General features: G+C 39.2%; 1 protein-coding gene across 4 annotated transcripts in view; it reads left to right on the top strand.

The window, feature by feature from the left end:
• Positions 1–14,501, top strand: part of HHAT (hedgehog acyltransferase) — a 152,009-nt gene that overhangs the window by 28,187 nt on the left and 109,321 nt on the right. For all 4 annotated transcript variants that reach the window (XR_004060575.1, XR_004060576.1, XR_004060574.1 and 1 more), the window contains exon 9: positions 5,744–5,779. Coding sequence is in view for 1 of the 4 variants with exons in the window: in XM_030944549.1 (XP_030800409.1) it covers positions 5,744–5,779 (36 nt within the window). In the remaining 3 variants the exon portion in view is untranslated. The remainder of the gene's footprint in view (positions 1–5,743; positions 5,780–14,501) is intronic.

Raw genomic sequence — 14,501 nt, 5'->3', positions numbered from 1 at the left:
GTTTGCTTACTGTGTTTATCTCTCCTGCAAAATCTTCTGTGACAATTTAATTGTTGTTTTTCTATTTGAAGTTGTACATCAGCTTTCTAAATGGTGTATTCAAGTATGAAGGCAGTTATGTTATTTAGAAGAGGAATTGTGCTGCTTGTCACTGAAGAAACAAGGTTTACCTGAAACCTGCACCTTCACAGCAAACTTGCAGAAAACTGAATGAACTCAAGCCATGGACAGGCAACAGTGTCTTTTAAAAATATAAATGGCTTTCCCAGATGTTTATTTAATAATCAAGATGATGGTGAATCAATTGGTGGCAGTCACTGCTTGAAAAATACTTATTCTGTTTGGTAGGCTGTATCCCCTCCAGGGGACTTGCTTTAGCAGAGTTTTATAGCTCATTGAGACATTCAATAACAGCACTTACAAAACCTGCATACTTTAGTATCTGCTTTCCTGGTAGTAATCTAACTCTCCAGACAAGGCTCTAAAATTGTTCCAGATTCACATTGCACACTTCTAATTATGTGAAATTTGGAAGCACTCATCTTTAAGGCATTGCCTGCTGGGAAAGTTGCCACAGGCAGCATTGGAAAAAGCATGAGCAGATCTAGGAGAATCCAGAAAAGCAGTTCTGGGAAAAAAGGGTAATTCTTTTTACAGAGTCTTTTGGGTATCCCTGCTCTAAGGGGCTGCTCAAAAAATAGGGGCAATGAAGCAACTTGAGTGCTGTGTCAGTGAAGGCAGCTGTCATTCAGACTCCTCAGTCTCCAGTGCAAAATATTCTGGTGTGGGAGAGACTCTTGCTCAGCAGCTCGCTGGCTAAATGCCACATTTATTTGCAAAGACAGCTAATGGAAGTGCTAGTCTTGAAAACAATTCTGCAATTCAATAGGACAGGCTACTCTGAGGGTGTGGGAATGAGTTTGACTTCCTAGTGTCAAGTTCAGCCACATTTTAAAGCAAGGGCCAAGAACCATTGTTGAAACATTGCAGCACCTACAATGCTTTTTTAAAGAGATGTTGAATACCCAGAGTACTGAACCTATGATAAATAACCCACTTGTTGGATTTCATCACTGACATAAATGGCAACCAGGCTGATTTGAAGAGATTTAAGTGTAATTATATTGTTTGCTCCTGTCCTGCTTATAGAAATTACACCATTCCCTTCTGCATTCAGAATTGTTTATGTTCAGTGGCAACATGACTGTTTTTAAGGTGTCTGGGATATTCCTGTCTACAATGCAATGCAGTCTCTGGGTACACAGTGTCACATTTGCCTGTCTCCATCTACGTTACTAAATTTTTATTTTTTTTTTTTACAAATGGCAAACTATCTACATAGGTCTACTCCCCTGAAGGTAGGGCCCAAAGTAAGAACCAGTCCACTATCTGATTTTGAGTGCTGGTGTACTGACTGCTTGCAGAACATCTTTCTGAAGTCCATGATTAGCCAAATACTTCCCAGATGATGCTGCACACTGTACTGTGCTTTGTTTCCAGGAATAGTGTGCAGCCCAGCAGTCCTGGGGCACAACTGACAGGAGATAAAGCTGTGCTGGTTTCTCTTCAGCACATGGCTTAAAAATATGGATGCACAAAATCAGAGTTGGGAAATTGACATTATTGGTATTGGTTTCATAAAATATGCCTCTAGTAACTGGCTTAAATTTGATTCTTGTAATCTTGGCATGCGTTCAGTATTTACATTTTTTCATATAATCGTAAATCCTTGGGAATGAGATCTCACAATCAGACCTTGTGAGATCAGGGTGCTTTAGTCATCATGCTGGAATTGTGAATTGTAGTACCTAACACAGCTAATGAGTAGCAGTTTTCATCTAGGCAAGTCCTTAAATATGATAGGCTGGTCTAATTGATTGAATATAAAAGCTGTGTACTAGAGGCTCACACAATTCTTCTTTGGAGGAACCAACATTTAGACTTCAGCTAAAAAAAGGCACAGCTTTGTGGAAAGTGGGATTATAAACAATCCACTGGATGCTATGTGCTTAAATTTTTTAAGTTTTTCCTCCATCATCTTTGTTCTGAATGAAAATTGAAGACAGGTTGTTGCATAATGCATTTAGCTTTCAGAGCAGAAATTGCACATCTGAAATAATTTTGAAACCTCTACCTGCAATCATACATCTTTCTCCTGCAGGTACATTTTCAAAGACTGTATTTTGGAAAAGGTCTTTGTTGGTTTAGTGTGTGTATATTATTGGTCACCAATCTGTAGTTGATATACTGGGAAAGACAAGTTTGATGATGAGGGATTGTATGTGTAATATTTCATTGAATTGTATCAAACTAGAGCTTCCATGCTTAAGAAAAGCATGAAAGTTGTGTAAGAACTGATCCAAAACTGCCCTACAGAGGGACAGAATTAGGGATACTTTTATAAAGAAAATAGCTATCAAATTGTCTGTACTGTCTATAATGATTATGAAATTGAGGTTAAATATATCTCCTTTGGCTAGTTAAGATTTTGCTTTGTTATAAGACCATTGCTATTTTGATAAACTAGATTTTACTTATTTCTCTAAAATTTGAAATACTATATAGCTATTGACGTTTAAGCACTGTAGAGAATTTAAGTGGTAAATCATTTTTTACTCATATAGTTGAGGATATCCTTTCTCTCGTTATTTTAGATTTTAATGAAAACATTTATTTTGAAAAATTACACTCATTATAGGATTTCTGAAACTTACATAACTGAGGCACCCTAAATTGCAAGAACTACCAGCTAAATCCTGTATTTTGCAGGGAACTTCAGGATTTAACAAGTTGTGTGAAGTTGGTTATAAACTTTGTTGTAATAGCAAGTAAATATGGGGATCTTTTATAGGCAGTTGATAATCCTGTCAGTGTGTATATGGCAGGTTTAATTGTGTGCTGATTGTGGGGGACACTGCCATGCCTGATGGGTGGAGTCCTCTGTTGAAGGGATCACTATGAAATTTTTAATGCAAATACATTGTGATTATTTGTTCTCTTTTTTATTTTCATGAAGTTGCTTATTTCACCCCAAGTTGCAGCCTTCACACTGCTGTACAAGCCCTCTTTTAGCTCTTTTTAACGTTTCCATCTAAGAATGGAGGGAATAATTTCATCTGCTAGACCTGTTTCCATTGCTGTTTCACTATATTTTCACATTACTTGTGGACTTAGCTGCAGTATGTATTTAAATATGAACAAGAAAAATAGGAAAAAGTGTCTGTAGTAATATTTTGTCAAAACCAGTCTCCCATAATCCTTTCTTTCAGTGTTCTTGCCTTTCACAGTGTTTCTATTCATTATCCCAGGTGTCTGTAGACAATATCCATAGCCTTAAGTAATGCAACCGTTTCTCCCATTTACAGTTTGTACTCATTCAGCCTTGATATTCTTGCTTTTGGAACTAATCAGAGATACTGTCTCAAAGTGTCTTTAAGATCTAACTGCACACTCAGACAATGCTGTATAATGTAAAAATTCTGTTGGTCATAGTGTAGTTATATCTCAAAGGGCTGCTTACACTGTTTAGAATTCAGGATCTTGGGTAGACTGTTGAAGTGTATCACTACAAAATCAAACTGAGGGCCCTGTCTGTGTATACTGAATTATATCTAGTGGGGCTCTGATAAATTTTCCTTCTTGTTATTTATTATAATAAATTGGTTCTATGCATGTTTATTTTTAATACTTATTAAAAATATTTCCACAAAATATCCAATACCTAAAGCCCCTATGAAATAAACTTATAAAACTTTTCTAATAGCAAGTGTTTTAGCTGTATGTTTCATATCCATGCTTTTAAAATGATGTTTTGGAAAGAGTGAAAAATGAGGGAAAAGGTGGCATGTCATGGCATCTACAGCAAACTGTCTTGTTTTCCTCCCTGTCTAAACCCACTCTGCCTCAGCTTTGTCCACCCCAATCTCCTTCAGCTCTGACATCTCCAGAACCATTCACTTTTCCTGCTTTTGGTAAGCCATGTCCTTCGGCTTTTGGTTCATTGTCAAAAATAGTGATATTTTTATGTTCCACATCCCTGTCCACAAGCAGCTCAGAGTGTGTGTCCTGTGAGAGACTGTAGCAGGTTTGGTGATTGCCGTGGAGAGCAGCTGGGAGAGCTTGAAAAGATCAGCCTGGCTGAAGAAGTGCAAGGTGGCTGTTTAGCATACAGCTCTCTCCTGAAACTGTGCAAGTTTCTTCTTCTCCCCTTCCCAGCACAAACGTTCTGAGTGCTTGGTCCTAGGAAGAAAAGGTTTTCAGAACTAAAAATACAGACTGTGTCCAGTTCCAGTACAGAAAACTGTCTGTACAACACAGAATATTTTAGTGAAGAGAGGGAGCCAAAACTGTATGTATCCAGGCAGAAGGAATGCAGAAAGATAACTGGATGTACTTCATGCAGTTTAATTGCACAGTAATATAACAATAATATAAAAGGTGGAATTATTTGAGGAAAGAGTTATGAAAAATACAGATTTAATGATGGCCAGGTACATGTTTCTGGCAGGATATTTTTCTGTTGCAAGGCAGCTTTTCAGTGAGAAATTCATTGCTCTCCTATTTACCCTGCTGAACAAGTGGAGTTTCCTTCCCTGTTAACTCCTAGAATTTCTGCAGCTCATTATCTGTCTGCTGTTATCAGGGTGCCATTAACTATCTGATGATTTCTCTTGCTCTTTCATTTAGAAAGCAGCACACAGCAAGCACAATAAAACTGTGTTGTACTCAAAATGACCGGTTAGGTTTTTTGGAACAGAATGCTCAACAGCTCAGTATATGCCAAAATGTTTTCTGTGTATGTGAAATATAAACCCATTCCAGAGCAAGTCCAGTACTGGGAATAAGATACTTGCATTTTCCATTTGTGCCATTATGCACACAACTAATCTGGGATTATATGGATAGTCCCATAAAGCTGGCGTATACTTCAGATATTAGGTAAATGTCTCAAATCAGCAGATGCCTTCCCATAGTGTCAAGGATTTGCCAGTACATTGTTCATGAGCTTGCTTCTCCTGAGGAAGGAGGAACCAGAAAAAGGGAAGAAATGTTGACAGCTACTGTCAGTGTATGTTGTTTGGGCTGAAGATTTCAGACATGGTTCTTGTAATTTAAAGTGATCTAACTTGTACTTACTGTCAGAAGTCCTCAAACTTCCTTACTGATGTGAATGGAACACACTTGCAAGGTCTGCTTCTTGGAAATTCTATATTTGAAGGAGACATAAGGGGTTTTTTGATGATTCTTTATTGTGGGGAGAATTCACGGTAGTCCCTTGCATTTTGCTGCAGTACAGAGCAGAAAAGGGGAAAGAGATTCCACAGCAGTTTTGCACACAGGACCTACTTGCATATAATAGAAAATGTACTGGTGACTAGGATGCTTACATTATTTCCAGTAACAGTATATACATATTTTATGCTTTATGTGTGTTATAATACTCTGAATGTTAACACTTCATTGAATAAATCCTCCAACAAGAGATTTGTGAGCTTTATAACATGCACCTAAATCTTTTCATATGATGATTATCTTAAATTTCACTCTTTTCATATGATGATGATCTTAAATTTCACATGTCATTACAGAAAGGAAGTTGTGTGTTACACTTTTGCTCTTTGCTTCATCAATTCTAGTAACTTTGTATTTGGTATTATTGTTTTGAAGCACAGTGTTTGTACAATACTCAACAGAATAGTATTTTTTAATAATTAAAATGTAGTGTATTTTCTTTTTCTTACAGAAGTTTTGATGTTGGGCTGCATCGCTTTCTGGTCAGGTAAGCTAAACTTACTTTGAATTGCACTCCCAAATTGCTGGGGTTGAACCTCAGCTGAGGTTAGACATTCACTCCCTGCAGTGGGATGGGGGACAATTGGAAGGGTAAAACTGAGAAGAGTTGTGGGATGACAGAACAGTTTAATAGGGAAATAAAGAGCCAAGCCACACACAAGCAAAGCAAAAGAAGGAACTCATTCACTCCATCATGGGTAATGGTGACTTGGGACAGCAAATGTCACAACTTGGAACATCCCCCCACTGCTTCCTTCTTTCCCAGCTTGGTGTGCCAAGTGTGACACCATAGGGTGTGGGATATCCCTTGGTGTCACCTGTCCTGACTGTGCACCCTCCCTCTCATCCCCTTGTGCACCCCCCAGTCGACTTCTCTGTGATGTGAGGAGCAAAACAGTCCTTGACTGTGTGTTAGTGCTGTTCTGCAGTAACAAAAGCATCCCTGTGTTTTCAGCACAAATTCAAAACACAGCCCTTTACTGGCTGCTGTGAAGGAAACAGACCCTATCCCTGCAAAAACATTAAAGAGCATTTCTGTTGTTATAAGTAGAAATCACTATGTGAATTCAGTATTACTTTATACTTTCTATGGTAAGTTCTTCTTTTGTCTTCTGTTGATTTTTTAGTTTGAAAAACTGTTAACTATTTGTCTTGGCTATCTACTCAGTGTCACTCTGTAATGAGCTTCTTCAGGAAAACATGACTCAGAAAATTTCAGTAGCTGTGAAAATCTTAATTTTTCTTGTACTGAAGACAAGCTTTAAAAAAAAACTTTTCTACTGGTAACTCTAGTACCTTCATACCTTGTAAGAAGTGCTTGAATTTTACAGAAAATTTGGAATGTGGAGGGGAGTAATATATTCTCATAAGAAAAACCAATTTATTCAATGTGTGCAGTGGACTGTTCTGAAGATGAATAAGGAAAATGGAGTCATTGTTTGAGTGCTTTGGTTGATGATATTTAGTGAGATGAAGCAATTAAAGAAGGGCACTTCAGCAAGGAAAGGGAGGTTAATGCATTTGAATTCTACACTGAGAAACTGTTTTTGCTGTTTAGAGTTTTTTGTGTGGGCAAAGTCACAGATGTTCACCAAGAATGTGTTTGCCTTCATTTTTAATACAATACCTATTACCATCTACTGTTCTTTACAAAGAAGTGTAGTGGGTACTGTGAAGGATGAATTTTTCTGTGGTCTTTGGACACTTAGAGAATTAATTCTGTCAGTTATTTCATCCACTGCAATGTCTATCAGTAAAGAACTCCACCTTGGAAGAATGAATCCAGTATGTACAAGCCAGAGTATGCTGGTCGGGTTCCCACCATAAGGATCAGGTGGTGTCAGCCTTTCCTTAAGTTGGCTTTGCTGCTGGACTTTTATTTTAGGCTACTTTGTCATATTTCCTCGATAAAGGCTGTCTTAAGCCTTCACACATGTGTCCTTGTGGCTTTAATGCAGTGGTTTTTGGCACCAGATATGAGATCATACCAGCCTAGGTCACACAGAAAATTGGGTTTGTTTTAAGGTTGCACAGGCCAACCCACTTCTCATAACCTTTGGGCTGTAGACTTTGTGTATTTCTTTCTGTGTAACATTACAATGTTTAACAGACAACTCCCTTCATAAAGGCATTGTGTCAATATTACTGAATGTACTTCTGTTTTACAGAAGTAAATAGACAACTGAATATATAAGTTTAGGTATCAGTTCTACAAAATTTGTTACATCTGTATTTTGACAAGCAGATTTTGTTTGTAAATAGTTGTATAAGAAATTGTAATCTTCAAATTGAGACATGGTTTTAAAGATGCTACTTTATAAAAGAAATAGAGTGTCCAAGAAAGTCTTCTGGGAATGCATATGGCTACTTAACCAAGAGTAGAATCATGGTAAGCATTGATGTACTAAGTTTGAGACCCTGGTAATGCTTCTGCCATAAAATATTTTCATTTGCTTTGTACAAGGAGCGTAATAAGATATTCTCTCATGCAGCATTGCTTTACTTCCCAAGGAGATGCTGTATTTAAGTTGTATGTTTGTGTGATCCTGGACTGCAAATAGTCATGGGATTGGCATGAGTTGAATGTCATCTTTGACTCATGTATGATTTTTTTTTTCAAAGCCAGCTGTGTGCTGTGCAGTTCCTCTTCTAACCTTAACTTAGACATTTTCAGCCTGTTACCTACCTCTGTTAATTATTCTGTTAACTACATCATCTGCTTTCTCTGTAACTGTGCTGCTAAGGAGGAAGTAATTTTATCTTCTGTTGTACCAGAATGAGTTTTGCTTGGTGTTTCCTCAACTAAAAAAAAATTAATTCCTTTTAGTGAGTGACTTTGGAGTAGGAAATAGACTTGGTGTTAATCTCTTCTGTTGGTCTGCCTTGTGAATTTTTGAAAGTTACTGCCTTTTTTTGCCTAGACAGTCTCTGCTCCTGAGAACTTGCAGTTCATCTCCTGTGTTCATAAAGTATCTGTCATACATGTTATACTGTTCTCTTCACAGTTTTCATTTCCATGTGAAATTAAACAGTAGGAAAGGAAAAAACCTCAACCCAAACAAACCTCAACCCAAACAAATCTGGGTTGCAGGAAGCATTGAAAGTCTGTGAGGTGTGATTTGAAATGAAAAAGAAATTATATTGCTTTAAGTGTAATGACTCAACCCTGCCATGGAATAGGGAACCCAGTATGACACTTGCAAATTCAAAGTATGGGGCCAACAAAACTAAAAATAGTCTCTGCTAAAAGGACAATCTGCCTAATTAAATGCTGATTGAAGGAACTAGGACTGTATGTACTGTTAACCTGGTATACACAGTCAGTGGCTTCCCCAGTGAAGCATGACACAAAGTATTACAGAGAATCACAACTACACAGGGTTTTTTCTGTGTTCTTAGTAAAACATTAATAGAAAATAATTGTCCACCCATCTATGTCTTGAACTGTGCTTTTGATACTATTCTAAGATAGCTTGGAAAAGTTTAAAAATACCATGTTTTCAAATGCACTATGGATAGGTACATATACTGTAATGGCTAATAATGTGTTGTGACTTTGACTGGACTGGATTCTGGAACTGGATTGTGGGACTACATTTTTAGTTGCTGCTTGCAAGCTGAAATCAAATGGCATCATGGAACTTTTATTTGTGAAAGTAAATTGCAATTGAGTATGTGGGGATCTGGTCTCGAACATTTGTTAGCTGTACCATTATATTTGAAGCAGGGATCCTGGAAACTCACTGGGGAAGGATCAGTACTTTTCTGATGAAAACTGGGGTTTGGTAGTAGTAATGGAAAATATGCTACTATGCTGGGAAGATTATTTTCCCAATAAGAACCTATTTGTTACTACTTTAGGACTACCAAAATTATTAATCTTGTATTTAAGTCACATGAGTACTATACAAATGTAGTAATATTTTTCCAATGTGACTTCAGGAAAAACAACCCTTTTTCTCCTAAATCAGAGCGTTCTCAGAATGGAGCAATAGGTGTATTTTCAGAGTTAAAAATATATAGAAATAGTCTTTAGCATAGCAGTTTAGAGGAGAAAGACTAAGAGAGGCTGCCTGTTGCTCTTTGCTCACTGAAGCTATTTTATCTAGGCATTTCATCCAGTGCTGAGACCAGGGCATTGGATGAAATAAAATTGTTAACTTGTGGGAATATTTACAGTCCTGATGCCAAACACTACTTCCTTTAGGACAGCACTGATGAAGACAGTGGGGAAGAATGACAGTTCCTGCAGGCATGATTCTTTTGAAAAATCTCTATGCTTTCAGCTCTGCTGTGCCTTTGAAAAAGTGTGAATCATACTCATTTCAGTAGAGATCTGGCTTTGAAGAGAGCTGCAGGACCACGCACCCCCAGTGTCTCCAAAAGGCATCCATCTGTTAGCTCACCCCATGGTTTGCAATTACTTCAGCTTGTTTAGAGTTGCAGGTTATTTAGGTTAGCTTAGTCCTGGGTGCAAAGGTAGTCTGAATACACAACTTGGAAATCACCCACTTTTTTAGTTTTCTCAATTAAAGTATGGCATGGTTTACCTCTAGGATCAAAATCTGTTGTGTGGTGACCTCTACTGATTTTTAGTTAGGAATAGGACACCTCTGTGTAAGGGCAGAATGCTCCCATGGTAAAAGAGGGGATTATGGTTCTAACTAAGGTATGATTAGAAAGAAGATATGCAAAAATCTGTTCATCATCTGGCTCAACTCCTGTATTAGTTTGCTGTGGAATCCCGTGGGATCCCACATCTTCAAGCTGTCCCAAGGCAAAGAAATCTATGCTCCTGCTTAAAAAAGAAACTCAAGCAGACCTTTTAATCACTGTATTAAAAAAAAAAACCCCAAAACAACTGACCAAAAAACCCCAACACACACAAAATTTTCCATAATAACAACCCCCAAATTTCTGAACTTCCCCTTTCTCTTTAATGCACACAGGTCTTGGAAGGTCAACATATGCTGCAGCAACTCCATTGCTAGGTAAGCTCAGTGGTGATTCTTGGCTCCAAGGGCTGGACACAGATTCTGTGTGAGGTTCAGTGTAGCACATGGCCCTCTCTTGGGAGCCAAATACCACTACTAATGCTATTCCATCTCTGCTGCTCTTTTGATTGTAGCTGCCCATAAAATACCATTGATGTGCTAATACATTGTAGCTGGGCTAGACAGCACAGTATTAATGAGATTCCACTTTTCTCCAGCAGCATTGATAAAGGTATGTGGATAGACACCTCTGCCTTTGAAAGTGCTAGCTATCCCAAGAATGCATTCTTTTTTCTTTGTTTTGTCAAGAGATTTGACTTTTTGGTTCACTCTGTGTCCTGGATACCTAGTGAGCCTTAAAGCACGCACAGCAGTCATAGAATCATACAATAGTTTTTGTTCTAAGGGGCCATTAAGGATTGCCTAGCCCATCCTACCCTGGAATGAGCAGGTACAGCTTCAGCTAGGTCAGGTTGCTCAGGCCTCTGTCCAACTTGACCTCAAATATGTCCAGGCATGAGGCATCTACTCCTCTCTGAGCAACTTGTTCTAGTGTTTCATCACCCTCATTATAATAAAAGATTTCTTCCTTCAATCTGTTTGAATCTATCCTCTTTTAGCTTGAAGCTATTATGCCTTGCCCAGTTGCAGCAGGCTCTATTCAACATCTGTCCCCATCTTTCTTGTAAGCCCCCTTGAAATCTTGAAGGGTTGCAGTAAGGTCTGTCTAGAGCCTTCTCTAAGATGAGCAGTCCCAACTCTCACAACAGTGTGTGCCCAAGCTGTCTTCTGTAGCAAACCACAATGTTTTACCAAGGACAAAAATCTGTGTGTGCTTCTGGGGGTCCTTCACACCAATAGGCCACTTGTTTCTCATAGGTGGTGTGGCTACAAACACACCAACTTTGTCATCCTGTGCCATCACCTCAGAGGTCCTTAGTAGTTTTTACCCTTGGAACTTCTCTTTTCGGGCTGACATTTTAGTCAGCCTTTTGTCATAAAATACAGCCACAGTGCTGCACTCACCTGCCTTCAGAGGAAAATGTGGTGCCCTATAAAACAATTCCTTCATTGTATGAATTTGGCCGGTCTATTCCAAATGAGGTTAATCCTAACCAGTATTGCTAAAGCTTTGTATTGCTTTCCCTGAAAGTCCTGCATGACTGGTTGGAGCAAATCTGTTTGACTTTTATGTGTACCTGTGTCAATGGGAGACCTACAGAATAAAAAAAATACTCTTTTCTTTAGTATAACCTGTGGTATGTCTATGACAATTTTATATATCTATCTCATTTTTCTCACTTGGATCAGTGCTTATACAATTATTGAGTGAACAGAAATGTGTCTGGATGAAGGAAAACAATTTATATCTATCTGTAATCACAAAGTAATGTAGCCAGTAAAAACTGCAAATGCTGCACGTGATGCACTGCATCATTCCACTTAAAGCTACTGATAGGCTTCCTGGGGAAGGATCCAGTGATGCTGGTAATTTCTTTGTCATGTGCTGATAGGACCACTGGGTGTAGAATATGTGTAACTGCTGTACTCGAGTTCTCTTTTGGGTCACTTGTGCCTCCAATTCCTTACCTAGAAGCACAGCAAGGAGACTTGCAGAGTATGAGACTCTAGTAAGTATTCACTAGTCTTGAATTCCTGGGATCTTTGTACTCCTCTGGGACAGTGCAGATAAAGCCAGTGGAGATAGCAGAAGCAATATTTTCAGTCAGGAGTGTTCACCTGTGATACAAGGTTCTGGAGCAGGCTAACACAGAAATGGGCTGTTTCCAAAAGGTCATTCTTCCCATCTTTGGGAACATTGTGATGTAGATGTGGTGTGATGTGCTGGAGACAGCTTTTGATAGGGACTTACTTGAAATTTTGTGATTGTTAGCATAAATTAAACCTAAATATGTAGTCTTGTTTGTAATAAACACAATTGTAATAATCAGTAGATGTGATTGAATTGGCTTTGTATCTAATTTATACAGCATTTTAAGGTTAAAGCATTTATTTCATTCCTGTGAAGAAGTAGTGGTATTAGCTTAGAGAATTCATTCTTACTTTCAATATGGAGCCTTAGGGTTTCTGCAAAAATAATTTTAAAGTTTTAAAACAGAAAAGAATAGCAGCTAATCCATCCATAGAGACCTCTGCATGGAGAAGTTGAAAAGCTCTTTTTATAAAATACTGCAGTTACATGCAGCTGTATTGCAGAATCCTGTGTGCTCTGCTTTCAGATGCACTGGAAGTTTTGCAATGTTTGCTGTTGTTTGTAATTTTTGAATGGGTCAGCACTGGTCTAAATGTGTTCTTGTTGAAAGCAGTGATGAGAGTGAAGTGGTATTAATAAAAAGGAAAAAAAAAAAAACCTCAGTAAAAACCAACAAGCTGGATAGTGCTTGGAATCTTCTAAAATGTTCCAATTTTTAGACCAACATGACCACTGCAGAAGGTCTGTAATTAAACTCCTGTGGATTGCATTGAGAGGCTCTGTGACTGTTCTCCTGTGTGTGTATTGAGCACAAGTGTGAACTGTACAAGTGACCATGATGTGTGAAATCAGTTGAGGTGTCTTAGAGTGGGACAGTGTCCAAAATACCTTGTTTGTTTTAAAACAAGCCAACCTTAAAAACTTGATGAAACAGTAATAAAGACTAAGTGCTAAATTGCTTCAGAGGAATTGCAGTCTCTCAAAGACCTTCTCAGAATGAAACTTATTTTTTTTAAAACAGCAAACAATCTGTTGTTATATAATGAATTAGTGTAGAGCATGTTGCAAAAATAAAGCTGGGCTTTGTATAAACAAAACTGAATCTTTATGTAAATGTTATGTAAATGTGACATTTAAACCTAAACTGTTGGAGTGGGCAAGTTGGGATTAACAATGTACAGATCTCATCATGTTTATGTGTTTCAACTGTGAATTAAAACAGTTTGTTATTTTTGTTGCAGGGTGTTTGAATTACTATCTATGAGTAAGAAATACACTGTGAAACATGAAGTGTTTAAAGATTCAGCTCATGCTACTTCTAAATAATTTTAGTGAGTATTTTAGCAGAGCTGCATCAAATATTGCATTTCAGTGTATTGGAAGAAAGTGTGTGCCCAGCAGTCTTGAACCACCTGTGATTTTAAGGATTCTGAATTTATTCTTTGTGTAGTCCGGGAAGTTATGTCACAGGAACCTTTTGTCCCTGACTCTAAGTGCCAGAATTTGGCTGGAGTTTACATGTGATTTCCGTGTGAAGGACTTTGTGTCTTATATTTTTATGTATTGCATCAACTTCCACCAAGCACTTCTAGTTGAAGCAAAGCATGTGTAAATTTACGTATCACCTAGAGTATAAGTTTACAAGAATCTACTTAATTTTCTTTGCTTTTTGGTTAATTCTTTTGTCTTTTACCCTTTTAACGTTGTCTTTTTTTTCTTCTTGTGGTCCATATTTGTACTTTAGCATGCTGAGAGACATGATTACAGCTTCTGTATAGGAGGATGGGGCTGGTATAAACTTCAGTCTCAAAGTTGTTGTTGTATGTTGTGTTGCAGAAAACCACATGCTCTTCAAAGTGGAATTGTTAAGATGTAGTGCCAGAAAAAGGATGAAAAGTACTCTTTTCTACTCCAGCTTCTGGTAAATTAGTTGTATGCAGCTCAGTAAATGCCATCGCAGTCAGCACAAACCTCAGAGTGACTCTTTGTCGCCGGCCCTGCTGCTGCTCTGAGCTTGCTGTCCATCCCCCCGCCGAGAACAGACCGTGTACCGAGCCTCCCGCCTGTGTTCCCTGCCGCGTGCGGGAGAAGATAAATCCCTCGGTGCCCGTGCCTTTTCGCTTTCTGCCCGGCGGCTGCTCCGGCACCGGGGGAAGGCTCGGGAGCGGCAGAGATGCCGGGGCAGGAGCGCCGGCGGGGCCCGGGCTGCGCAGTGCCGCCGCTGCCGCCGGGGGCGCTGCTGCCCCGCCCGCCGGCCGGGCCCCGCGGGAGCGGCGGCGGCCCCGGGAGCTGCTGCGGGCGGCGGCGGCACCGGGAGCGGGCGGCGGCACCGGGAGCTGCTACTGCGGGCGGTGGCGGCACCGGGCTGGCAGCGAGTCTGCTGCGCTCGCTCCGCTGCTGCCCGGGGCCGATCGGTCTTGGCTTTCTCTAGAACCTCTTGGGGAACGACGCGGGAGTCCATCAGGCTGCCCGGCTGTTTTTTGGAAGATGGTCCTGTTTTA

This window comes from Camarhynchus parvulus, chromosome 3, assembly GCF_901933205.1.
Source record: "Camarhynchus parvulus chromosome 3, STF_HiC, whole genome shotgun sequence".
NCBI lineage: Eukaryota > Metazoa > Chordata > Aves > Passeriformes > Thraupidae > Camarhynchus > Camarhynchus parvulus.
This window is presented reverse-complemented; position numbering and strand designations above follow the sequence as displayed.